At 40.2% G+C, this 27,365-nt stretch overlaps 1 protein-coding gene across 1 annotated transcript in view; it reads left to right on the forward strand.

Annotated features, from left to right (window-relative positions):
- Positions 1 to 27,365, forward strand: part of CNTNAP2 (contactin associated protein 2) — a 1,145,390-nt gene that overhangs the window by 754,822 nt on the left and 363,203 nt on the right. Inside the window, exon 12 of the mRNA XM_027451306.3 lies at positions 20,518 to 20,637. Within this exon, the coding sequence (XP_027307107.1) occupies positions 20,518 to 20,637 (120 nt within the window). The remainder of the gene's footprint in view (positions 1 to 20,517; positions 20,638 to 27,365) is intronic.

Genomic DNA, 27,365 nt, shown 5'->3' on the forward strand with positions numbered 1-27,365 from the left:
TATATTCTTCATTTTTCCATAGGTAGAAGGCAGCATGATCAATCTGGTAGGACTACAGAATGAGAATTAGCATATTTAGATTCAGTCCTTTGTGTTAGTGCTTCCCAGTGATTTAATTTTGGGGCAAGTAATTTCTCTCTCCCACTCGTGTGTTTTCTCTTTTTTTTTTTTTTTTTCCTCATTTGCACCATACGAAAAATGATGCTCTTTGTAAGTGCTTTAATACTTATGAAAATCATTACAAGCAGAAGAGCTATTTGAAAAAATGAGAAGAAAGCTTGCAAAAAATCTCTTTTCATTCTAAAAGTTTAATGAAAAGATTTGGTCAATGTATAATCAGACCCTCATTTATCATCTCACAAACTGGAAACACACTAAATATTAGCAAACTAATGTTTTAATTCAAAAACTTATTTTGCAAAAGGCAGCTATTCAAGAAAATTAAGAATTGCTACTTCCTAAAAACAGCCAGATTTTTACTGGAAAGGAAGAAGATCTCTCAAAAAATGCTAACTGCCTCCAGTTACAGCTTCATAATAGTGCTGTTTTCTGTGATCTAGCTAGATGAATATATGAGATATTCATATTGAACATAGAAGTACAATGGAAAAAAACAGACTCCCAAAGATCTCTTTGTTTCTTCCAGTTTGTCTGACTGAAGAAAAGGTGATAATAAGGATTCTGAAAAGGCTCTACTTTCTCCAGCAGATTCTCTAGGGCAGGTAATGACCTCTGTGTCATCCCTCAGGTATAAGACTTCAGGTCAGTCACCTCAAAGTCTCCAAGAATTTTGAAGATTGCTTTAAGAGGAGACACCCATCCATACTGGAATATAGCCTTGAAAATGGAAAATGATATAGACCACCTCAGGCTCTTCCTGGGGTGGAGAAGAAGCAACTGAGCACCCCTTCTGAAATGGGCTACTGAGGGTAGAACCCAGGTTCTAAGCAGACTTACTATGTCAGATGTCATGAATGTATTTGAGCTGACTCTTTGATGGGTAGTTTTTGTTCAGGGGAAAAAGTGTGTTTTTCTTGGGATGTGGTTATGTTTTGTGCATGAAAGCAATAGAAAAAAAATTTATTTATTTATTTATTTATTTATTTATTTATTTCTCAGGTTTCTCAGGCTCAGGTTGGAAAGAACTTTGAGGATCATCTAGTTCCAACCCCCCTGCCATAGGCAGGGATGCCACCCACTAGATCACATTTCCCAGGACCTAATCCAGCGTGGTCTTGAGCACCTTCAGGGATGGGGCATCCACAACCTCTCTGGGAAACCAGTTCCAGTGCCTCACTACCCTCTGAGTGAAGAACTTACTCCTAACCTCTAATCTAAATCTTCACTCTTTCAGTTTAAAACAATTTCCCCTTGTGCTGTCATTATCTGAGCACAAAGTCACTCCCCATTTTTCTTATAAGCCCATTTTAAGTACTGAAGAGCAACTATGCGGTCACACCAGCGCCTTCTCTTCTTTAGGCTGAACATTCACAGTTCTCTCATCCTTTCTTCATAGAAGTGCTCCGGCCCTCTGATCGTCTTTGTAGCCATCCTCTGCACCTGCTCTAACAACTCTGCATCCTTCTTGTGCTGGGGGCCCCAGACCTGGATGCAGCACTCCAAGTGGGGTTTCACAAAGGCAGAGCAGAGGGGACAATCACCTCGCTCCACCTGCTGGCCACTCCACTGTTGATGCAGCCCTGGATGCAGTTGGCGTTCTGGGCTGCAAGCATGCACTGTTGACTCATGTTGAGCTTTTCATCTACCAGAACCCCCAATTCCTTCTCTGCAGAGCTGCTCTCAATGAGTTCTTCTCCATCTGCACTCATATGTGCAGCACCTTGCATGTGGACTTGTTGAACCTCATTAGGTTCACATGGGCCCATTTCTCAAGTTTGTCCAGGTCCCTTTGGATGGCATCACTTCCTTCTGTTGTATCAGCTGCACCACTCAGCTTGGTGTCATTTGAAACCTTGCTGAGGGTGTACTCAATCTCACTGTCTATTTCATTGATGGAGATATAAACAGTACTGGTCTGAGGACAGACCCCTGAGGGACACCACTCGTCACCAGCCTCTACCACTCTCTGGGTGTGACCTTCAAGACAACTTCTTATGCACTAAATTGCCCACCCTTCAAATCCATCTCTCTCCAATTTAGAGATAAGTGTGTCATGTGGGACCTTGTCAAATGCCTTACAGAAGTCCAGGTAGATGACATTGGTTGGTCTTCCCTTCTCAACTGATGCAGTCGCTCACTCGTAGAAGGCTACCAGATTGGCAAAATTTGCCCTTGGTGAAGCCATGCTAGCTGTCCCAGATCACTTCCTTGTCTTGCATCTACCTAGACATTTCTTTCAGGAAGATCTCTTCCATGACTTTCCCAGGCACAGAGGGGGAGGCTCACTGGTCTGTAGTTCCCTGTGTTTTCCTTTCTACCCTTTTGTAAAATGGGAGTGTTGTTTCCCTTTTTCTAGTCACCAGGGACTTCATCTGACTGCTAGAACTTTTCAAATACGATGGAGAGAGTCTTGGCAATTCCATCAGCCATTCCCCTTAGGACCTGGGATGCATGTCATCAGGCCCCATGGACTTGTACCTGTTCAGTTTAATCAGGTGGTCTTGAACATGCTCTTTGCTTACAGTGGAAGGGACTTTACTTCCCCAACCCCTGCCCAGAGGTTCAGGGACTCGAGAAACATAGGAAGCCTGACTGGCAGTGAAGACTGAGTCAAAGAAGCTATTGAGTACCTTAACCTTCTCCATGTCTGTTGTTACCAGTTCTCCCTTCTCATTTATCAGAGGGGATATGGCCTCCTTGGCTTTTCTTTTTCAGCCAAAGTACCTACAGAATCCCCTCTTGTCATTTTTTTGCATCCCTTACCAAACACAGTTCCATCAGTGCCTTGGCTTTCCTTATCCCGTCTCTGCATGTCTGGATGGCATCCCTGTACTTTTCACAGACCACATGTCCTTTCTTCCACTGCCTGTGCATTTTGTTCTCATGCCTCAGTTTGACCAGCAGGTCCTTGCTTTGTCATGCTGGTTTCCTGCCTTCCCTGCTTGATTTCTTATACATGAAGATGGAGAGTTCTTGCCCTCTAAAGAGTTGCCAGCTCTGATCGGTTCCTCTGTCCCTAATGATGGTTTCCCAGGGTATCTCATCCACTCATTCTTTAAATAGTTGTAAGATTGCTCTTCTAAAGTTCAGCATCTCGACTTTGCTCTTTTCCAAGCCCATATTCCTTGAGAACAAAAACATCAGCCAGGACATAGTTGCTTCAGACCAGACTGCCTCCCATCTTAACCTCTTTAATAAGTTCATCTGCATCAATGAGAAACAGGTCCAGTAATGCTTCTCCTTTGGTTGGTTTATCCAATACCTGGACCACGAAGTCATCCTGAATGCACTCTAGGAAACTCCGGTATTGCTCACGGCCTGCTGTGTAGTTTTCCCAGCAGACATCCACATGGTTGAAGTCCCCCATCAGGATGAGTGAAAGAGTGACGCTTCTTGTGCTTTAAGCAAGAATGCTTCATTCACAGGCTTCCCTTGATCGGGCAGCCTGTAGTATACCCTGAATACAAGGTGTCCTTTATTGGTGTGGTCCTTTCAACCACAAGCTCTCAATCTGTCTGTAGCTGTTTCTCAGAGGCATTTCTTTGCAATCAATCCCTTCCCTAATGTAGAGGGGAACACTCCCTCCCCTCCTTTCCTGTCTTTCTCTTCTGAAGAGTTTGTAGCCCTTTATTCCAGTGTTCCAGTTGTGTGATCCATCCCACCACATTTCCATGATAGCAGTCAGGTCATATTTGCCTAATTGCACCATGGTTTCCAGCTCCTCCTGCTTGTTTCCCATCGTGCATGCATTGGTGTAGAGGCACTTTGGCTAGGCATCACATTTCCAGAAGAACCCTTCCTTATTACTTTTGGACAGTACACAAGTATTCCCCTGTTGTTTCTTAGAGTGACAATGTTCTCAGGTTTGCTTTCTTCACTTAGAGGTACATCCCCTTCACTCGCTGCATCCAGTTTAAACCTGTCATTACAAGCCCAGATAGCTTACTGTCCAGAACGCTCTTGCCCCACCTGGTCAGCTGCACCCCATTCAGTGTCAGCATGCCTGGTTTCTCAAAAGTGCATCCAAGACCATAGAACCCCAAACCTTGAGCACATCACCAGCCTCACAGCCAATCATTCATTTGGTCCGTTCATCTCCTTCTTCTTGGATCCCAGTCACCAACTGGGAGGACAGAGGAAAATACTACTTGTGCTCCTGATCCCTTCAACATCTTTTTGAGGGACATAAAGTCCTTTTTGATATTTTGGAATCTCCTTGTGGCAGCATCATTTGATCCTATGTGAAAAAGTTGGAAGGGGTGGTAGTCTTTGTGACCTACCAGACTTGGTAGCCTCTTTGTAATATCGTAAATGTGGGCCCCAGGCAGGCAGCAAACCTCTCTGGAGAGATTGTCCATGGGTCAAATGGGAACCTCAATGCCTCTCAGAGAGGAGTCTGCAGTGACTAACATTCTTCATGCCTTTTTTGCGGCAACAATTCCGATGCACTTGGGAGACTGAGCCAATTTGTGTGAATGTCCTTTCTGAGGTTTTTACTAGTTCTTCTGGAGTCCTTCCCTCCTGCTAGAACATTGTCTCTATTGTGCTGAGGCACTTAGGGGAAGGGGGAGACTCCTCCTCCAGCTCCAAGCAGAGACAAGGATCCATTCTCCCGTGTCACGTGAGTCTTTCACAGGTGTTGGTTCAGGGCTGCAAGCTTGTTTATCTTCCCCTTGCCGGGACTTAAGGCAGGGCTGTTGCTCAAACCATGTCAGCACAAAATACTATTTGTCAATCTCCTGCTCAGATTCCTGGATGCTACATTGCCTGGTGAGTTCCTCTCACCTCAAGAGAGAGATCCTCGGGAAGTCTCTTTGGGTGTAGGCATCCAACCGGAGATGTTGTGGCCCCCCTGTCTGGGTTTCATCCCTAGCCTGGGAGGCTTGGTGGGTGGACACCATTTCTGTTGTAGTAGAAGGCTCTTCCTCTGTTGCTCCCAGAATGCAAAATGATCCACCTTGCTCCCTGCCTGCATGTACTGCCACCCTGACTGCCACACCATGTCCTGGTTGCTCATGCTCCCCAGGGGCTGCCTTTGTACAACAGAGGGAGACTGTGTCTGGCTCTGCTCAAGCCTTGACAGCCGGGCCTCATGAGGGCTGCTGGGTCCTGGTGGCTGCCTCGAGGGGCCTCCATGTAGGGACTGCCCTGCATGCTGCAGTCCCCCACTCCGCTGCAGAATGCATCTGCCCTGGAGCCAATTGCCTCAACTTATCAGAAGACCTCACCTCTTCTAATAATACTAAGGCTTCTTGTCTCATGTTGGGCCTGGCTGGCAACCTTGAAAGAGTCAGGAATCTTTTGTCACAAGCTGAACCCAAGAATAAAGTTTTGCACTTGTGGAAGAAAATGGACAGCAAAGGAAAGGACAAAATACAGAAATTCATGTGAACGGTAACAAACCATGGTATCTCAGTTACCTTCTGCTTTGATTGCTTTAGAACAGTGTTTTATGTGATTCCTGTGGGGTAAGCAGGCATTTTTGATTAAGGACAAATATTTACTTGTGTTTTGTGCAATATAATATGCCTTTATAATTAAAAGGACAAGATTTAGGTTACAGTAGTATCTGTGTGGCTTTAGTAGTAAGTAGCCATAGAAAAAAATTATTGTCAATTCTCTTATGCCAATTCTCTTTGCACAGCATATAATGTAGAAGGTATTTTTTGATACACCTTGGTTCTTGTTTATGGATGCTACCTTTCTCAACCATCATATTCATATTCCAGTATACTCAAGCTTCTGTATTATCCACATTGACCCTTGTCACCTGCAGGCAGGAACTGAAGAGCTGTGATGTTTCTCTTTTACTCGCTTTTCCTTTCCTTTCCTTTCCTTTCCTTTCCTTTCCTTTCCTTTCCTTTCCTTTCCTTTCCTTTCCTTTCCTTTCCTTTCCTTTCCTTTCCTTTCCTTTCCTTTCCTTTCCTTTCCTTTCCTTTCCTTTCCTTTCCTTTCCTTTCCTTTCCTTTCCTTTCCTTTCCTTTCCTTTCCTTTCCTTTCCTTTCCTTTCCTTTCCTTTCCTTTCCTTTCCTTTCCTTTCCTTTCCTTTCCTTTCCTTTCCTTTCCTTTCCTTTCCTTTCCTTTCCTTTCCTTTCCTTTCCTTTCCTTTCCTTTCCTGTTTTATGCTCTTCATAATTTAAATGGATGACAATGCAGGCAAAAATATAGGACCAATATCTATTAGCAGAAGTGGGTGTTAGATATCAGTTATATTTCATAACTGTTGCTATGAAATTTCACCTTCGCTTAGACAGCTGTGATTATCTTGGTTAGACAAGACTTTTGGCAGAAGTAATGACAGGTTGAAAACACAGGAACTCCTCAAATATTTTATTTAAGCCTAGTGAATCCTGTGGGTCTGTTTACTGAAATGTGGAGATGCTACTGATTAGTAAAAACTGGTTTTGTTTATAGTATTAGAAGTACTTAAATGTGTTGATCACAGAATCATAGAATTTCTAGGTTGGAAGAGACCTCAAGATCATTGAGTCCAACCTCTGACCTAACACTAACAGTCCTCCACAAAACTAAATTGCTAAGCTCTACATCTAAACGTCTTTTAAAGACCTCCAGGGATGGTGACTCCACCACTTCCCTGGGCAGCCTGTTCCAATGCCTAACAACCCTTTCGGTAAAGAAGTTCCTAACATCCAACCTAAAACTCCCCTGGTGCAACAGAACTGTTTTGTTTGTTGTGTTTTTTGTTTGTTTGTTTGTTTTGTTTTTTTTTTTTTTTTCATAGAATCATAGAATATCCTGAGTTGGAAGGGACCCTTAAGGATCATCAAGTCCAACTCTTGACACCGCACAGGTCTACCCAAAAGTTCAGACCATGTGACTAAGTGCACAGTCCAATCTCTTCTTAAATTCAGACAGGCTCGGTGCAGTGACCACTTCCCTGGGGAGCCTGTTCCAGTGTGCAACCACCCTCTCTGTGAAGAACCCCCTCCTGATGTCAAGCCTAAATTTCCCCTGCCTCAGCTTTACCCCGTTCCCGCGGGTCCTGTCACTGGTGTTAATGGAGAAAAGGTCTCCTGCCTCTTGACACCCCCTTACGAGGAAGTTGTAGACTGCGATGAGGTCTCCCCTCAGCCTCCTCTTCTCCAGGCTAAACAGGCCCAGTGCCCTCAGCCATTCCTCGTACGTCTTCCCCTCCAGGCCTTTCACCATCTTCGAAGCCCTCCTCTTGACGCTCTCCAACAGTTTCATGTCCTTTTTATACTGTGGTGCCCAGAACTGCACACAGTACTCGAGGTGAGGCCGCACCAGCGCAGAGTAGAGCGGGACAATCACCTCCCTTGACCTATTAGCGATGCCGTGCTTGATGCACCCCAGGACACGGTTGGCCCTCCTGGCTGCCAGGGCACACTGCTGGCTCATATTCAACTTGCTGTCTACCACGACCCCCAGATCCCTCTCTTCTAGGCTGCTCTCCAGTGTCTCATCGCCCAGTCTGTACGTGCAGCCAGGGTTTCCCCGTCCCAGGTGCAGGACCCGGCACTTGCTCTTATTGAACTTCATGCAGTTGGTGATCGCCCATCTCTCCAACCTATCCAGATCCCTCTGCAAGGCCTTTCCACCCTCATTCGAGTCCACAACTCCTCCAAGTTTGGTGTCATCAGCAAACTTGCTCAAAATGCCTTCTATTCCTACATCCAGATCGTTTATAAAAATATTGAAAAGTACCGGCCCTAAAATGGAGCCTTGAGGGACCCCACTGGTGACCGCTCGCCAGCGTGACGCAGCCCCATTTACTATAACCCTTTGGGCCCTGCCCGTTAGCCAATTGCTCACCCATCGTATGATGTTTTTATTTAGCTGTATGGTGGACATTTTGTCCAGTAGGATCCTATGGGAGACCGTGTCAAAAGTTTTGTTTTGTTTTGTTTTGTTTTGTTTTGTTTTCCCTCAGTAAAAGTCTTAGTTGTACAGCTCATCTAACACCACTACTTTTGTTTTACTGCAACCATAGAGTCTTTCTTAGAATCTCATCTTGCAAATTTTTAAGCTTATTGAAGCTTTTACGTTAGGGAATATGGATGAATTAATCATCTGATCACTTGTTTAAAAAGCTTTTAATTATTTTTTCTTGTGACTGTCGTTCTATTTTGTTTGGTATGTTTTCAGTATTGTTTTATATTCAGAAAGAAATAATAGATGCTCTGAAACCTAGAGGAAAATGTAACACAGTTTCTCACTACTTTTGTTTTATTTGAAGCTATATCTGGGACTGCTACTTGAAGACAATGCAGAAATTACTGCATTTCTGAGATGCATGCTCAGTCTAACTCAGCTGCACTGGCTTGTTAAAACTTTTTGAATTTCTTAACTAGACTCCTTTCAAATCTATTTTTGTTTTCTTCATTTCCATGTTTCTGAATTTCTTTGTGCTTGCCTATCAACCTCAGTAGTTTGTTTCTTTCTTTTATTTTTTCTTTTCTAATCATCTGCTCACATTATTTTTCTTTTCACCCACTCTTTGTATTTGCCTTTTTCCAGCGGCTTAGATGACAGTCATCAAATATTTTCTGCAGATTAAAAAGCTGTATTGGACAGAAGTTGAGAGCTTCACCCGGTTCTAATCACTTGAACTACTTATCAGGCAACATGTTACTAATAACAGAAAAAGATGTATTTAACATCACTGTAGCTGAGATGCAGGAATCTGTAGGAAGTTTAACTGCAACAGTAAATGATTGCAGGAGTTAAGTTGTGTAGTTTGACCTTGCATGACATTTGACATGTATTCGCTATGCAATGCCTTTTGTTAGAAGAAAACATGTCATGCCAGATCAAACAACCCAAAAGAGGCAAGGCTGCTGCAGCTCAATGTCCTGAGGTCCAACCAATAGCAAGCCTAAAGACAGGCTTTGTGTGTGTGTGTGTGCCCAACAGGCACTCATATACACAACATACATACATAACTGAGTAGGATGGAGGTCCCCCTGGAAGGAGTATATATACATAAGTACAGGTCAGATCTCTCCAGCATCTGTGCTCAGAGACATGGAATGCCCATTGGCTGGTGCTGGATCCCAATCTCCCCAGCTGCTGACACCAGGACATACAACACTTGAGGTGGTAGTCCAACTCCAGTTGCTGGTGCAGACCATGGCATGCACACACACACACACGGCTGGCCAGGACTTTTCCAGGTCCCTGTAGCTGACACCTCTGCTCCCTATGCACTCACTCGCAGAGATACCTAGGCACTCTCACACACAAAGCTAGCCCTTAAAAACCCACTAATTCTCCCTTGCTCCCAAGCCACTTTCACCTGGTTGCTAGCTAGTCTGGCTCAATCTTCTTTAGACATCACACACCTGTATTGGTCCTGTGTCTGTCACCATAGACACAGGGGCCCTCCAACCTGTGGTCTGACTTAGATGTTGGCACTCACACCCCACATACACACATGCATCCGGAATAGAGAGCCCCTCAACCAGGTAAAATTTAGAAGGGAATTTGATAAGAAGGCAGGACAGACTGTGCTGTTCATGTGCAGAGCAAAACCAGAAAAGTGTACTGACCAGCTAACTATTTATACTTTTCCCTCTTTTTCTCATGCTTTTTCCTTCTCCAGGTCCCCTAACCCCCTCCTATTTCTTGCCTTTGATTCTTTCTCTGAACATCCTGTATGTCCTCTATGATCCTAAAGTGCTTTTCCCCTGCATCCTATAATGTATCCTACCCCTAGGCAGCAGCCCCCTTAGTCCAGAATGTTGATGGGAGAACTACTCCCAGTGACTCATGGTGATGGGTGTCACACCTGGACACTGGGGCTGATGATTCTGCTGAGACAACTGCAAGGAAGACCCCATATGGGACATTCATTCCTCTGTACTCCTCAATTTGGGTTGCTGCCAGCCAATGTGTCCCTGTGCTCCTTTGGGATTGTACAGATGGATCTTTGAGCTAGTGGCTCCTGTGATGGGCCTGGGAGCAGATGGGCAGAGGAATATTTGGGTTCCTCTGCTGCAATTGCATGTCTGAAGTCATCTGTAGGTGTGCAGATGAGCTTTCAGTACACTTTTCTATGATTCCATCCCCTCAGTAAACAGTCTAAATACATACTCTGAATTGCTGCTATTTAAACAGCAGTGAAAGAGAGTGCATGCCAACCAGTGCAACCTCCAATCTATGTTACTAATTTCACAGCTCATCCATTATGTGAATGAGATGTGAAAATGATTTCCAGTAAGTTGCCAGGACACAATCATTCCCACTTGAAAGTAGTAGAGAGAAAAATATGAAAAAAGAGACATGGAGCAGATGTTTCTGCTGACATTTTTTTGGCAGTTAAAAATGTTGAATTCTGTTGGTGTTGTGAGTTGCTCAGTGATTTATGGAAATGACAAAGATGATGCATTGGTTCTAAATTGGTGTCATGTTGATAAAGGATGTTTTCATTGAGATAATGTAAATGCTGATATGAGCATTTGTTTTCATAATGTCTTAGTTCTTTTCTGTTTGCTGAAACAAGTGCTCAGTTTCTCCAGAAAATGTTTGTTTAGGTGTCTGTAAATCTGTATGTACAGCCATTGTTTTGTAGGTAATTTAATTTTTATTGTTGGTGTGTGTGTATTTTTTTTTTCGTATATGTTTTTGGTGTAAGGCTTTAATAATGCTTATTTTATTTGACCAGTAATATCTTTTTTAATAATTTGAATAGGTTTTATGCCAGTGAAAGTTGTACTAAGTATGGTCAAGCAAGGTACCACATTTTCCTTCATGGGATTGCAAATTGCAACTGTTACAGTGATAAAATTATTTGGGGAACAGGGGTGGTGAGGCTTGGGAGAGGATCAGGAAACAGTGACAAATACAACTGTCAAGGCCTATAAAAGTAACTATTAAGGCTCTTTAAATTATCATGGGAATAATGCATTTTGGAATTAGTATTCATAATAAAACCTGACATTATAGTCTCTTCACGCTCTGTAAAGAGAATGTGTCTTTGTACAGTTGGGCATTATTTAACATTGATAATGAAGTTCAGGACTTAAGATAGACCAAACACCTTGTTATCCAAGGCAGGAAAGAACTGGTATGAACGTGGTGGGGAAAAAATGTAGTTTTACTGTTTGTAACTGCTCATAGACATCTTGTGTTAAAATATTATTCCATATATTTACATAACTTTTACCTAAATTTACATCTCCCCTACTTTTGGCCCTCATATAATTTTCTAAGATTTTCATTTGTGTATTTCACTACACTTCATATTGTAATCAGGTGTTCATTTTACACAGCTGGGAAATTGTGAATTCAGGCTTGCACCTTGTCTCCTCTTCTCTTTTCTATTGCCTTGTCAATACAAAGTAAGTGGGAGTGGGAGCAGAAATCACACCCTTTCTTCAGGGTATGGATTTTTCAAGTTTAGATTTTATGCCAATCTTGAAACCTTTTACATGGAAGACTGGGTTGATATTGGTTGTTCTCCTGGTGACTCCAGCTGGAGAAGACGCAAACTCAGCATCCCTGAAGCTTCCTGTGGCTGGAACCAATGTAAAACCAGCACAAGTACTTTGAATATCCAATAGTTTCTATGTCAGTCTTCCCCCACCAGATGCAGTGCCTGGTTATGGTTTACAGCTACACAGATATGCCAAACCATCCACATTTAAAATGAATCCATGCCTTTATGTGGAGCTTAGCATGACTTGCCATTTTCAGTTTCGAATGTTTATATCCTGAAGAGTGTTTATTTCAGTCACAGAAAACTGTATCAGAATGTGGTTTTAAAAAAATGTGACTGTCTGTCCTTGAATGATAAGTCATTCTCCAAAGTACCTTGTTAAAAACTGGTGTCTAATTATACTTCTTTCTTGAGTTGTCTGAAGGCTGACATTGGTACAATGGTGCTAATTGCCAAATTTATGGCTTCTAATTTTAAATCACTGCTAGGTTTGTTAAAAAATCCATTTTTGATCAGGTATTTGTTTCTAAATTCATTTTTCTTCCCTCCACCCTCCCCAAAGGAATGTAAGAACCAGCAACAGAGAAACGGAAACACCTTTTTGTTTGCTATAAAGGGATTTTTTTTTCTTGTATATTTATAGCAAATTCCTGGGTAGAACAACTTTGTGGTAACTCATATTGCAGTTTTCACCCTCATGGCAACAGAGTTCTTTATTATCCCAGTGGCAAATAAAATCATGCTCTTTCTTATCCTACTGTCTACTTCCCTCCCTTGGTTACCACAATGGTAATTGTCTTGTTTATCACTGGCAAAAATGAGCCTAAAGTCAACTTGACACAAATTTGGCAAATTTCCGCACATCTTATTATTTTTTTCTCTGTGTTTTAATTTCTTTTCCATTTCTACGGGGCATATTTGAATATTGCACTAATAATGAGAATCCTTTACAAGTTCATTATCTCACAGTAGGAGGGGAAGGGAGAGTGTAAGGCATGTACAGCAGCTGGGAAAGCAGCAATCCATAACTTCAGAGCTTTAAGAAAGATGAAGCTTAGATCAATGGCAGCAGGAAGAAAGTTTGTGCTCAGTCATGAAGGATGGAAAATTTTTGCCATGTGACAACCAATGCAGCAATGGCCAGAAAAGTACACTGGTTCAGCCATAAGCACCATAATTCTATCTGTAGGTTTACCTTCACAGAGTCACAAAATGGTTAAGGTTGGAAGGGACCTCTGGAGGTCATGTGGTCCAACCCCACTACACAAGTAGGGATACCTACAGTAGGTTACCCAGGACCATGTCCAGGTGGCTTTTGAAGGTCTCCAAGGAGGGAGACTCCATGTAAATGAGAAGAAGCAAATGATTGACAGATATCAACAGAATCAGGCAAGCATCTGTTTATTTCACCAAGTGTCTCAGGATGCAACCATTAATAGTCCACCATCTTTTTCCTGTTTGTGGTCATGGTTGCTAGACTGGATTATAAGAACTGTTTTTAGTTATCATATTAATTGTAGTTACAAAAGTCATATGTAGTTGTGTTTTGCAATACATGCCTAGTTGTCTAAATTTGTATAGTGCTTGGTTCAGCAAACCTAACCAAGTAAAGCTAGCAAAATGAGATATGGATAATTTGGAGTACTTCTTAAAATTAGCAGAAATGGACAAGAACTATGTGGTGAGAACTATGAAACCTTAAAGTGAGTTTTGTAGTCTCAAAGGGGGGAAATTCTAGTCTTACGCTTAAAAGAACAGGGAAACCTTGAAGAGAACTAGGAAACTGGTAGCCTTGAGCTAGCAGAAGCAAGGGAGATAAGAGATGAAAGCTAGAAAACAAAAAGGAGGAAAATAGCTGAAGGAAGATTCCAGGCTGAGCCATGGTAACCATTTGCTCTTTAAGGGTTGTTAACATACTAAAAAAAAAAAAAAAAAAAAAAATCAAAAATGCAAATGTATGGACTTGTGGGATTGGTGTTCCCCTCCTTGCTGGTCCTCTGAGGGACCAAGCTCAACAGAGATAAGTTATGCGAGCTAAAATAACCAATCAAAAGTAGTCAGAGATAGTTTCACAAGATAGCTGTGTATAAATAACGGTGATTCAAGTGAGAGGTGTGCTTGCTTTGTGAAAGATTGCCAAGCACCTAATTCTGCAGAATTATGTAATTAACTATTTAATTAAAAGACCTTCATGTGTATTCTATATGTGATTTTTTTTTTTTTAATTATTTTTTTGGCAAGGCACACCAGCACAAACCTACAGATAACACAACCTTTCAGGGCTAATGCTAGTGCTCAGTCACTCACACTACAAAGAAGTTATTCCTCCTGTTTTTCATTTTGTACCTGCTGCCTCTTTTCCTATAACTGGGCACAACTGAAAAGAGTCTGGCACTGTCTTCTTTGTGCCCTCTCCTCAGGTGTTTATACACATAGATAAGATCCCCCCTGAGCCTTCTCTTTTCCAGGCTGAACAGTCCCAGCTCTCTCAGCCTTTCCTCAAAGGAGAGGTGCTCTAGTCCCTTCACCTTTGTGACCCCTCCATTTGACTCTTTCCAGGACTTCATGTCTCTCTTGTCCTGAGGGTCCAGAACTGGACACAGTATTCCAGGTGTGGCCCCCCTGATACCGAGTGGAGCAGAAGGATCACGTCTCTTAACCTGCTGATGATACTTTGCCTAATACAGCCAAGGATACTATTAGCCTTCTTAGCAGCAAAGGCACAGTACTGACTTATGTCAGACTTGGTGCCCACCAGGCTTCCTAGGTCCTTTTCTGCAGAGCTGCTTTCTACCTGGGAGGACCCCAGCATGTCCTGGTGCATGGGATTGTTCCTCCTGTCATTTTTTTGGCTGGGCTAGAGTTAATTTTCTTCATAGAAGCTCACACAATGCTGTATTTTGGATTTTTGATGAAAGTAGTGGTGATAACACACCAATGTTTTTAGTTGTTGCAGAGTAGTGCTTACACAGAGCCAAGGATTTTTCAGCTTCTCATGCTGCCCGGCCAGGTAGGAGGCTGCGGACGCACAAAGAGCTGCGAGGGGACACATCTGGGACAAGTGACTCAAACTGACCAAAGAGCTATCTTATGCCTTATAATGTCAAGCTCAGCAGTAAAAACTTGGTTAAAGAAGGAGAAAGGGGTGATGTTTGGAGTGATGGCGTTTATCTTCCCAAGAATCTGTTAAGCACGATGAGCCCTGCTTTCCCGCAAGTGGCTGAACACCTGCCTGCCGATGGGAAGTAGTGAATGAATTCACTGTTTTGCTTTGCTTGCATGTACAGCTTTAGCTTTACCTAGTAAAGTGTCTTTATTTTGAACCACGAGTTATTGCACCTTTGGTTCTCTGATTCTCTCCCCCATCCCACCTGTGGATGCCAGCAGCTGTGTAGTACTTAGCTGCCTTCTGGGGGGGGGGGGGGGGGGGGAACCTCCCCAGGTGCAGAACTCTGTGCTTTTCTTTGTTGAACTTGATGAGTGTTTCTTGTTTGGTTGGTTGGTTTTGTTTTGTTTGTTTATTTTTAATCATTCTGTCAGGAAAATAGATGTTAAAGCTTTTTGGGACCAAGGTGGTTTAGATTGTCTTTAAGGTTCATCTCAGTCATATGATTCTGCTGTTAACACTAAATATGATCAACAAAATGATTCCACTCTTTCGCCTCTCCTCTTTTTTTTTTTTTCTTCAAAAATAATTTGGACCCAACTTAACAACCTTTTCCTGGAACATCTTGTATAACAATGTAATAATTATTTAATTATGTTAATAATGGCAGAACTAAACCAGGATAAAGATAAGGTTAAGTTATCTTGCATTTGAACTTCCGTGAGTAAGATAGCTGTGCTATTTGTAATAGGTTCTTACTAATCTCACGTGGCCACAGTGCAAGGATGGTATGGTTTTGAGCTCTTGTAATTCATGTCTGAACTGACCAACTGCAAGAGCAAACCAAGGGCCCCTTCAATGGCTGTGTTCTAGGAAAAAAGAGAAAAAAAAAAGTCAAATATTAATTTCACACTGAAGGTATGTGGAGATGCCATGGGCTGTGCTTGCCTTTAGGACTGAAATCAAGATGCCAGGGGCTGTGCTTGCCTTTAGGACTGAAATCGCTTGGTTTTGTTTGTTTCTCAGCCTTAAACCTAATTAAGGCTGAGAAATTCTTCTTGCTCTTGGTTTTATCTCTTGGTTTAATCTCCTACGTTCCAGAAACATGAGTGCAATGGCTTTGTCTTTGGCCAGTCAAAAGACAGTAATTTTAAAGTGTACTATAATTTGATGAAAGCATGCCTTTTAAAAAAAGACAGAAGTTGAGGATATATTAGGTTAATAGTATTTAGGTACTTATAACTGGGGTATTTGGGGAATTTTTAATGTTCTAATTAAAAATAATTAATAGGTACTTCAAAATGCGTAAAACATCTATTTCTATGAACATTGCTGAAACATAGCAATATCTTTATGTGGTCAGGCATAATCTCAGTATTTTGCAAAAATTACTTTCCTTGTCCATTTTTGCTGGTATTTCATTCCTGGAAAAGTGATCTAAAACTTCACAGTATAATAAAAAATAGCTGTACAACTCTAGAGACGTAGAGTCAGAAAGATTTTGCAATTAATGTTAATTTCTAAAATTGCAGGTATGCCATTCAGTGTAAAACTATTTATTGAGTAATTTTGTTTTCTCTTCCCCTTTCTTGTGCTTTTAAGCCCTTTAAAGGAGCTCAGGAGCTGAAACCAACTTGGGTGACCTAAATCCAAGCACCTTATAATTCTATTTAGCTTTCAATATATTTCAGGGAAGTTGAAATTAATGGAGAGGAATAGAAGGACTTTGTGGATCTGATGTACTTCCTACTTTTGTCACTTTTATATTCATTTAATTCTATCATTTCCTGTGAATCTACTCCTTTCTTACACCCTCATAAAGCTAAGGAGATTTACTCTTGCATAAGCAGAAGTTCAGGGGAGTTTATCCCCTGCCACAGCCATGTTCACCGACAGAAACAAAATGCATTTCAATACACTCATTATGTTACATAGTGCAGACTGTCAAGCTAGGTCTCATATTTATAATGAGCTTTGTACTTATAAAAGGAAGATATTTGTTAGCCCTAAAAGAAAACTGCTTTTTACATAGTGTTACAGAAAAATAGTTCACCAAGGTGCTACTGAAACTCTGTGGGAACAGCATGTAAAGTGACAAGAGTTCTTAAATCCTTTCTGTATTTCAGTTATTCTGCATTCTAGAAATAACCAGCAGCTGTGTAAGCTGCATGGGACAACTCTTGATCTTCACTCCAGTCAGAAAGTAAAACAGGATTAAGACCACATTTCCCTCAATGAATAAACAGACATTTAAATCTAAGAGATGACTGCTTCCAAATTTTGGCAAACAATCTGGAGCTAGAAAAAAAACACTATTAGGTAAACTTGTCTGAACTCTTTACTTTTCCCCAGTTATTTAAAATAAAGGATCCTAAAACTAAGAAAGAAATGTTTTCCTTGATCACTACCTCCCTTTTGGGGTTCAGATAAGCAGTTCTTTTGGGAGAAGAGAACCCATGAGTATATAAAACAATGAAAATGATGTAGATATCTGTGTTAGTTTTTGATTTACTTAATTGATTTATTTAAGTTGTTCTCCCTTACTCTGCTTCCCTAGCCTAACCTTTGTAAAAAGAAAAACTTCACACATCAATCTGTGCTAAAGCCCACTATTATGGATGCTAGCTTAGTCAATAGTGAATTACAAAATGCATTGTAGTTGTTTTTGTCAACTGATTAAAATGACTAGATTTCTGCTTAGGCTACTACAGTTAAAGCAGCTTGGTGTTTTACACCAAAAGTTTAAATGAAGTTTAAATCAGAACTCAGATCACTGTTCTGTCCTGACCAGGTTTTCATCACTTATTGACAGTTTTTGATGTGATATGAAAGAATGTCAAGTTGATAGAGAAAGTCATTTATGGAGTGTGTTCTTTTTGTTTTGTTGTGGTTTGCTGGTTGGTTGGTTTTTGGTTTGTTTTTTGTTTGATTTGTTGTGTGTGTAGTTGTTTGGTTTTGTTTGTTTGTTTGTTTTTCCCTCTTCCTATCAGAAAGAATATTATTAACCTTCTTTTGATTTAGTACTTGGATGTATTATATTAGAAGTTGCTTATCTGGCCAGAAATGCAGATGTAGTGAATTTTATCTTCATCTTGAAAGATTTTGATGTTTAATAATATTCTGAATTCCATTAAGAGTATGTATTGTGTATTTGGACCAGCTGCCAAGAAAGCAAATGCACGTTTTTGCTATTTTACTCCTACCAAAAAATCTGTTGCTATGTGTCTTTCAGTACTTTTTTTTTTTTTTTTTTTTTTTTCCCCTATCTCCCAGAAGAAATCCTCAGTAAAAACCTTTTCCTGTTCCTGTTCCTGCAGGCATTTCTCCTTATTTGCATATGTACTCTATGTGTACTCTATGTGCATATGTACATCTATATGTTATATCCAAGTCTTGTATTTTGCTGACTTGTCTTTCCTGGATCTCTTAATTGTTTTCTTTATTTATGCTTTGATTGTGCCATGGTCTCAATCCTTGCTGTATTTTGTTTTAATTTTCATATGGGATTTAATTAACTTGTCTTCCAAAGCAATGACTTGTTAAATACTTGTCCTTTCATCTGTTATAGGTTTTCTTTGGGTTTCTTAGAACTTCTGTTTTTACCTTTTCACCCTTACACGTTTGACTAATCTTTCTGCACCATTTCAAATGCCATAAAAGGAAGGACTGAATCATGATATGATCCTGTGGCATCCTGTCTTCTTCTCTGAGTTCTTGGTATCATGCCTTACCCTGCTTCCCTTCAAAGCCTAATCTTCCTAAGCCTTTCCACTTCTGTTCTGCTGTTTATATTAGTGACTACCATTAGACATCTGAATTCAACATAAAGGTCTTTTTCTTTCATCAAATGTTTCCATATACCAGAACATGATTGTTTCCTATTGAATCTCAATTACGAATTATTCTGTCAGTATACTAACTTCACTTATTCTTTCATTTTATTCCCGAATTCCTGTTACATGATTTGTACATTACTGCTTCTTAATTCAAGATCTGTCTTTTCATTTTTATTTATTCCTGATAATACATTTTCAAGGTCTTGAGGTATGCATCTACATCAGAATAAAAACTGCCAAAACCCCATCACACCCTCATAAAAATATTTTTCCACAAATTGAATTTATTCAGAATATCCCAATGCATTTTCTTTATTTCAAGAACTATCTTCATTTCCATTGTTTGGTGTTCAACATTTGGTTGATGCTTAACAAATGCTGACTTACAGAAATTTATCCTTTTTGTGCTGTTAAATAACTACCAAACACTTAGTTCTCCCATTCCAGAAGAATTGAAAGCAGGGGACTGAATCTAAACACTTTAATTTTCTGTAAACTATTCCATGTCATTGGATAAATGAACAGTATAACTTGTTAGCTTTGCCTTCTCTATTATACTTTAACTTTTTTTTTTTTTTCTTTTTTTTTCTTTCCAGTAGCATCTCTGCTCAAAGACTGACTTATCTTCTTGAAAGGAGAAAAATGTCATGTGGATTTACATATAGATTTGGATACTACAAAGCTCCTTTAGTTTTCTGAAACAGTTTAAAAATGAAAAAAGTCCCCAAATTTCCAGAAAATCATAAAGAGTATTTGTAATCTTCTTTGCTTGACCTTGAATGGATCTATTAAAATTTGTGACACAATATCACAACTACATTAACAGAGATGCTAGATAATGTGTTGAGAGTTAAAGATACATTTCTGGAGAAAAAACAAACATTATGAATTACTTAATATAATAATTAATAATAATTACTGAAAATCTGGATGAAATGTCTGCAAACAGGCAGAGTATCTCCTTGATAATGAAATAATCTGTTGATTTTAGTTTGGGGAGCAAGGAGGGGAAATGTCTTGGAATATTTCAAAATTTAATTACAATGTCTACTTATATTAAATTGAATTTAGACCCTGCAATGAACAAGTAAAACCTTCCAGAAAATTATTTTTCTTATAGCATCAACAAAGAGATTTTCTTTATGCTTGTATAATAATCTTTTTCTTTGCATTTATTCCCCATCAAAATTGAAGATTTCTTTTCAGCTCCACTGTCCTTACTGCATCTTGATAGTTGTTTGGAGGTCTTTAAATGTTTGTGTGCACATATATGTATGTGATCAGTCACCCACTTACAATCAGCACCCAACAAAACAGCTCATCCTTTTGGACATTTGAAATACAGCCAGTCTTTTCAGATCAGCTGTAAGAATTGCCAACAGATAGATTAAATTGTAGAGTGGTTATGAAGTGGTTAAACAAACATTTCATTTATTTTATCAGCTGATTGATTAATTTCAAACAAAAAAACTTGTAACATTTGGTCCTTGCACAAGAGAGAAGACTTACAAAAAATCTAATATTTACTGAAAGAAAATTCAAAACCTTTTTGATGTATATCTTTAAAGAAAACTAAAGGGAAAAATATGTTGTATCAATAGAAATCTTCTTTTGTAATATACAACTTAAACAACAACAACATTAAAACACTTAAAAAAAAAAAAAAAAACACTGTATAAACAAAGTTCTAAACCAAGGTATTTTCAAAAAAAGGTTTTAAGTTACTCTCAAAAAATCTTCGGTTGTTCCTCCCCTCCGACACTTTCCTCTAAGTTGCTGGAATTCTCTCCCTATTCTGACTTTTTCTTATGTGTAGAGGGAAAAAAATAATAAATAAATAAATAAATAAATATGCCTTAAGCTTTTAATCACTTCTGTATTTTTTGGAAATATTTATTTTCTATGAAAGTTATTGACATTATTTTAATGTCAAAGGTATAGTTCTTTATACAAATAAGGTCAATTTACTCTTATTATGGATTTTTTTCTGCTCCAGGATTTGAAGATACTTATTGTTGTATTTTATTTTATTCCAGCTATTTATGAACTCTCTTGTGAAGCATACAAACACTTGGGCAAAACTTCAAATTACTACTGGATAGATCCAGATGGCAGTGGGGCACTGGGACCTTTGAAAGTTTACTGCAATATGACAGGTAACTGCATTATATTTGCTAATTCTTTTTTTTTTTTTTTTTTTTTAATATAACTGGGAAAAAGGGAATTTCATAATTCATATTTTTTGGCAAAAGAGAAATAATTGTTGAGAGCTTTTGAGGAGAGGAGACATAACAACTATAGTCTCCATGCAGTATATTCTGAGGAAAGCAGTAACTAATCCATTTTATAAGCTTTTTGAATTAGAGCTGTTAATTAACTTTAACAGGCCTTTGTATCATCAGTGGTGCATTTTATATATATATATATATATATATATTTTTATATATATATATATGTATATGTATATATGTATATATATAGCTATTTACCAAAACTGTTGTGTATCAGCATATTTTTGTAATCTTTTTTTTGGATTTCAACAAAGCTTTTGATACTGTTTCTCACAGCATTATACTGGACAAAATGTCTAGCACACAGCTAGATAAATACATAATATGATGGGTGAACAATAGGCTCAAAGGGTTCTGGTAAATGGGATTACATCAGGCTGGTGGACAGTTCCCCTGGGCTCCATTTTCCCCAGGGCCAGTGCTCTTTGATATTTTTATAAATAATCTGGATGCAGGCCTCAAATGCATACAAAGTCAATTTGCAGATAACACTAAGTTAGGAGGAGCTGTTGACTCTGTTGAGGGTGGAGAGGACTTCCACAGAGGACCTGACAAATTAGAGGTCTGGGCAATCACCAAGGACATGAAACTTAATGAGCAAGTGCCAGATTCTGCACTTGAGATGAGGCAACCCTGGATATATGTACAGACTGGGCGATGAGAGACTGGAGAGCATTTCCTTGGAAATGGATCTGGGTGTTCTGGTAGATGACAACTTGAATATGAGCTTAATCTGGTAGCCAAAAGGGCCACCCACACCCTGGGGTGCATCACGCATGGCACTGCTAGCCCGCTGAGGGGATTGTCCTGCTCTGCGCTGGTGCTGCCTCACCTCAAGTACTGTGTGAAGTTTTGGGCACTGCAATATATGAACAATATTATTGTTCTTATTATTGTTGAACTAATAATAACTTATTATTGTTGAACTATTAGAGAGTGCTCAAAGGATGGCACCAAAGACAGTGAAAGGTCTAGAGGAGAAGACTTGCTTTTTTCATCCTAGAGAAAGAGGAGGCTGAGGGAAGGCATCATGGCAGCCTGCTGCTTCCTCACAATGGGGAGTGGAGGCACTGAGCTCTACTCTCTGGTGACCAGTGATAGGACCTGAGGGAGCGGCATGGAGCTGGGACAGCTTGGGGTCAGGCTGGGTGTTAGGGAAAAGTTCTTCACCAAGAGGGTGGTCAGGGACTGAGACAGGCTCCCTGAGGAAGTGGTCACAGCACTGAGACTGCTAAATTCAATATGTGTTTGGACAGCACTCTCAGACATATAGTTGATTTTTGTGTGGTTCTATGTGTAGCTAGGAGTTGGACTTGATGATCCTTGAAGGATCTTGAAGGTCCATGATGATCCTTGAAGGACTTGAAGGTCCATTTCCAACATGGGATATTCTATGATCCTCTCATCCAGTGGTTCTGTATTTGTTGAAAACTATTTCAGTAATGTCTGTGGTCCAAAGGCAACTTTCTCAACATGTCAGATTATTTTTGTCTATCCAGGTATTATTGACTTTCCCCCATCTACCACCATAGGAAGGGAATAAAGTTTATTTACAAGAAAAATCAGTTGTGTGACTCTTTTCCATCTTTTTAACTGGTGCTAGAATGGCTTATCTTAATTAACTTCAAGTAATTTAATGTAGTGATATATATGGTCTCAGAAATTTTGGTTTTGTTGTGTGGAATTTTAATTTTTCTGCCTTTAACACTGGTTTTGCTTGGATAATATCCCATAAGGGCATTCTCACAGATATCCTGTCTCAGTCACCTGCATTGCCATGTTGAGGCAGAAAAATATGATAGTGAAAAATGAAAATGGGGCATTTTTTTGTTCCAGGAGTTCATTATTTATTTAATCTATTAATACATGACAATTGTCTCAGCTCTTCTTTCTGATGTGAAATACTGGGCAGTTGATACAGCAGATGTGTCCCCTGACTCTCTCCAACTGTCAGCATAATAAGTTTGGATTTGAATTATTTGCATTGGAAGTCTGGCATATGTGTGATTCCTCAGACTTCGTCATCAGCAGCTTGAACATGAAGGTACTATTACAAGGTGAAACAGTAAGAGTAACTCTGCCTCTCTAGTGGGTTTGAAGCACGCACAGCACATGCAACAGACCCAAGAATATTCGGCTGAATATGAGCCAGCAGTGTGCTCAGGTGGCCAAAAAGGCCAACAGCATCCTGGCTTGCATAAGAAACAGTGTGGCCAGCAGGGCTAGGGAGGTGATCGTCCCCCTGTACTTGGCTCTGGTGAGGCCGCACCTCGAGTACTGCGTTCAGTTTTGGGCCCCTCACTACAAGAAGGACATCGAGGTGCTTGAGCAGATCCAGAGAAGGGCGACGAAGCTGGTGAGGGGCCTGGAGAACAAGTCCTACGAGGAGCGGCTGAGGGAGCTGGGCTTGTTCAGCCTGGAGAAAAGGAGGCTCAGGGGCAACCTTATTGCTCTCTACAGATACCTTAAAGGAGGCTGTAGCGAGGTGGGGTTTGGTCTGTTCTCCCACGTGCCTGGTGACAGGACGCGGGGGAATGGGCTTAAGTTGCGCCAGGGGAGTTTTAGACTGGATGTTAGGAAGAACTTCTTTACCGAAAGGGTTGTTAGACATTGGAACAGGCTGCCCAGGGAGGTGGTGAAGTCACCATCCCTGGAAGTCTTTAAAAGACGTTTAGATGTAGAGCTTAGGGATATGGTTTAGTGGGGACTGTTAGTGTTAGGTCAGAGGTTGGACTCGATGATCTTGAGGTCTCTTCCAACCTCGAAATTCTGTGATTCTGTGAAGAACAGGGGCTTGTAGGTAGACAGCTTTTTGGAGGACCAGAGAATACTATTCTTTCATATTCATATTATTCAAACACAAATTTATGTGTTTGAATAATAAATGCATATGTAGAAAAAAGGAGCCTGATCTAAGCTCTGGGTTTGCGGTAAGTCCGCAAGTTCTTGGACTGGAGAGAGGTCAGCCAATCTGTACTGAGAGACACAGGTGTAAAGGCAGTCTTTCAAATAAGTGGATCCTGACCCATTTATGGCTTTTTAAATCATAACTAGCACCTTGAACTGTATCAGTAACTAATCAGATAGACACCGCAAGGAACAGTGCCAAGAATTCCTGATATATTATAGCGATTTCTGCTATACAGAATAACTGCTGTGTTCAGCACTAGCTATATAGCTTTTGGGTACTCTTCAAGGGTAACTTTGTAAAGTGAAAATACAGTGCATTAGTGGTGTCACGCATGAAAAAAATACAGCATTGCTCATTTATTTTAGAAATAAATATACAGTAGAATGTCTTAGTAGTGTGTCCAAAACTGCAAAAAAGCAGATAAGAAAATTAAAAGTAACAGTTTCATTTTCCTAATGTTCCTTGTGTACAAACAGTTCCAGAGTTTCTGTGAACTTTTCATAGCCAGTGAGAGGATATTGTAGGAGATTTAGTTCTAATGCATTTGTATACCATGCATGCTGTGTAAAAATAATTTTACATTTTAACAGAATTGCTCTCATCAGCAGTTCTTTACTACAATAAAAACACATATTGTGCTAAAATTCATGTAACTCATTACTTAAATTTTAAAAATAAGAACCTAATAGAACTATTTATTCATTAAAATGCAAATGACTGCAAGAAATATGTGAAAATTGATAGGAAGAAATTTTAACCTTCACTTTTAAAACCGGAAAGCTACCGACAATCATTCTTGGATAGCTTTGCAAAGCACTATTCGTAGCACATCACCTATACACATAATGTTTATTGCATCTATTACAGCTTTTATTTTCTTTTAATTATCATCTTAAACATTGAAGGTGGGGAGATGAGCTCCATTCTTAGATGAAAATTCACAATCTAAACCTTGATCTGAACTGATAGAGAACATTTTTGGTAATATATGTACGAGAGACAGAAGAGGCAGAATCAAGTTATTTGAACGCTTTACTGTTCATAAATAACATATTTCTGTAGAATTCCATAGCAATGACACATATCTTGTCATAGAACAAAAGGCAATATAGCATATTAGCATAAAAGCTGAATTATCAGATTGTTTTAGCATGAAAACTGTGCAGGCTTCTGGCATTACTAGCACTACATTTGAAAAGGAACCTAAACTAATTGAATTCCATTTTGTTTTGTTTTGTTTTTGGGGGAAGGTGAAATGAATAACCTACAGATCTAGCTGTAATGAATAGCATATGGAGTATACTAAATATAAAATTTATTTCTGCATCTGATGTGATAGTGATATTTCATTTTAATAGAGATGTCTTTAACTGAATTTCTCTCTCTCGTACAAGAGTCAAATCTAAATGTTCCCATGAACCCAATCTATTAAACAAGCACCTTTATATTAAATTACTACTCAAGATGTTTATACACACTTTAAATATCCTATGCTTCATTCAGGTGGAACTGGCACCTAAGAAGTGCCAGTTAATGACCAAAAAGGTAACATAAAAAGTAACTTGATAGTTTTGCTCCTAGGAAAAAACAAGTTCACAAGAAGATTGGGGTTATTAACAAAGCAAGTAATCATCTTTTCAAAACCAAGATGATTTAATGATTACATAATACTTTCACATGTACTGCAGATAATTCTACTAGTGGAAAATGTTGCAGACTAAGCTGCACCCTCACTTATGTATAAACCTTAAGGGAAGAGGCAATAACTTGAATAGTCACTAAAATTTTATATTTAGAAATTGGATCTTTAGCTCTTGAGGGTACTGTATCACAGATATTGCATTATAGAATCATAGAATAATGGCCTGGGTTAGAAGGGACCTCAGGGATCATATAGTTCCAAACCCCCTGCCATAGGGGGTTCTAGTTCCAACCACCCACCATTAAATCTCATTTTCTTCTGTTCCTCTGAGGAGAGGGAGTGAGAGAGCAGTTGTGGTTGACTTTAGCTGCCCATCAGAGTGAAACCACCACAGTGATTATCACATATTTTATAGAGTCATAGAATCATTCAGATTGGAAAAGACCTCTAAGATCATCTAGTCCAACCTTTAATGTAGCACTGACAAGTTCACCACTAACCCATGCTACTCAATTCTATAACTATATGTTGCTTGAAGACCTCCAGGGATGCTGACTCAACCACTTCTCTGGGCAGCCTGTTCCAATAATTTACAACCCTTTCAGTAAAGAAATTTCTCCTAATATCCGACCTAAACTTTTCCCAGTGGCTGTTTACCCTCATTTTGATGCAAAGAAATAGAGCCCGATCCCCACCTCACTACAATCTCCTTTAAGGTAATTGTAAAGTATAATAAGGTCTCCCCTGAGCCTTTTTTTTTTTTTTTTTTTCTCCAAACTAAACAACCCCAGCTCCCTCAGCTGCTCCTCAGAAGACTTGCTCTCTAGACCCTTCACCAGCTTTGTTGTCCTTCTTTGGGCATGTGCCAGAACCTCGATGCCCTTACAGTGAGGGGCCCAAAACTGAACACAGTATTTGAGCTGTGGTCTCACCAGAACTGAGTACAGGTGGACAATCATTTCCCTAGTCCTGCTGGCCATGCTATTTATGATACAAGCCAGGATGCTGTTGGCCTTCTTGGCCACCTGAGCACACTACTGGCTCATATTCAGCTGGCTATCAACCAATACTTTCAGGTCCCTTTCTGCCTGGCAGGTTTCCAGCCACTCTTCCTCCAGCGTGCATCATTGCATGGGGTTGTGCCCCAGGTCTAGGACCTGGCACTTAGCCTTGTTGAATGTTATACTCTTGGCCTTGGCCCACTGGTCCATCCTTTCCAGATCTCTTTGCACAGCCTTCCAACCCTTGAGCAGATCAACACTCATGCCTAACTTTGTGTTGTCTGCAGACAATGAGGGTGCACTCAATCCCCTCATCCACATCACTGATAAAAATATCGAAGAGACCTGGCCCCAGTACTGAGCCCTGGGGAACACCACTAGGGACCAGCCTCCAGATGGATTTAGCTCCATTCACCATGACTCTTTGGGCTCAGTTACCTAACCAGTTCTTAATCCAATGAAGCGTACACATATCCAAGCCTTGAGCAGCCATCTTCCTCAGGAGAATGCTGTGGAAAATGGTGTGAAAAACCTTACTGAAATCTAGGTAGACCACATCCACAGCCTTTCCCTTGTCTATTGACCATGTCATCTTGTTGTAGAAGGAGATCATGTTTTGTCAAGCAGGACCTGCCTTTGTTAAACACATGCTGACTGGGCCTGTTCACCTGGTTGTCCCATAAATGCTGCATGATGGCACACAAGATAATCATCACCATAACCCTTTCCAGCAGTGTAGTCAGACTGACAGGCTCATAGTTTCCCCATCCTTCTTCCAGCCCTTCTTGTAGATGCACATCATGTTGGCTAACTACTGGTCTACTGGGACCTCCTCTGACAGCCAGGACTGATGATAAATGATGGAAAGTGGCTTGGTGAGCACTTCTGCCAGATCCCACAGTACCCTCAGGTGGATCCAATCTAGGCCCATAGACTTGTGTATGTCTATGTGGAGTAACAGGTTGCTAACCATTTCCTCATGGATTATGAGGTCTTTGTTTCCTTGTCCTTATCTACCTTGTCTATTCAGGGCACTGAG

The sequence above is a fragment of the Anas platyrhynchos genome, chromosome 2, assembly GCF_047663525.1.
Source record: "Anas platyrhynchos isolate ZD024472 breed Pekin duck chromosome 2, IASCAAS_PekinDuck_T2T, whole genome shotgun sequence".
NCBI lineage: Eukaryota > Metazoa > Chordata > Aves > Anseriformes > Anatidae > Anas > Anas platyrhynchos.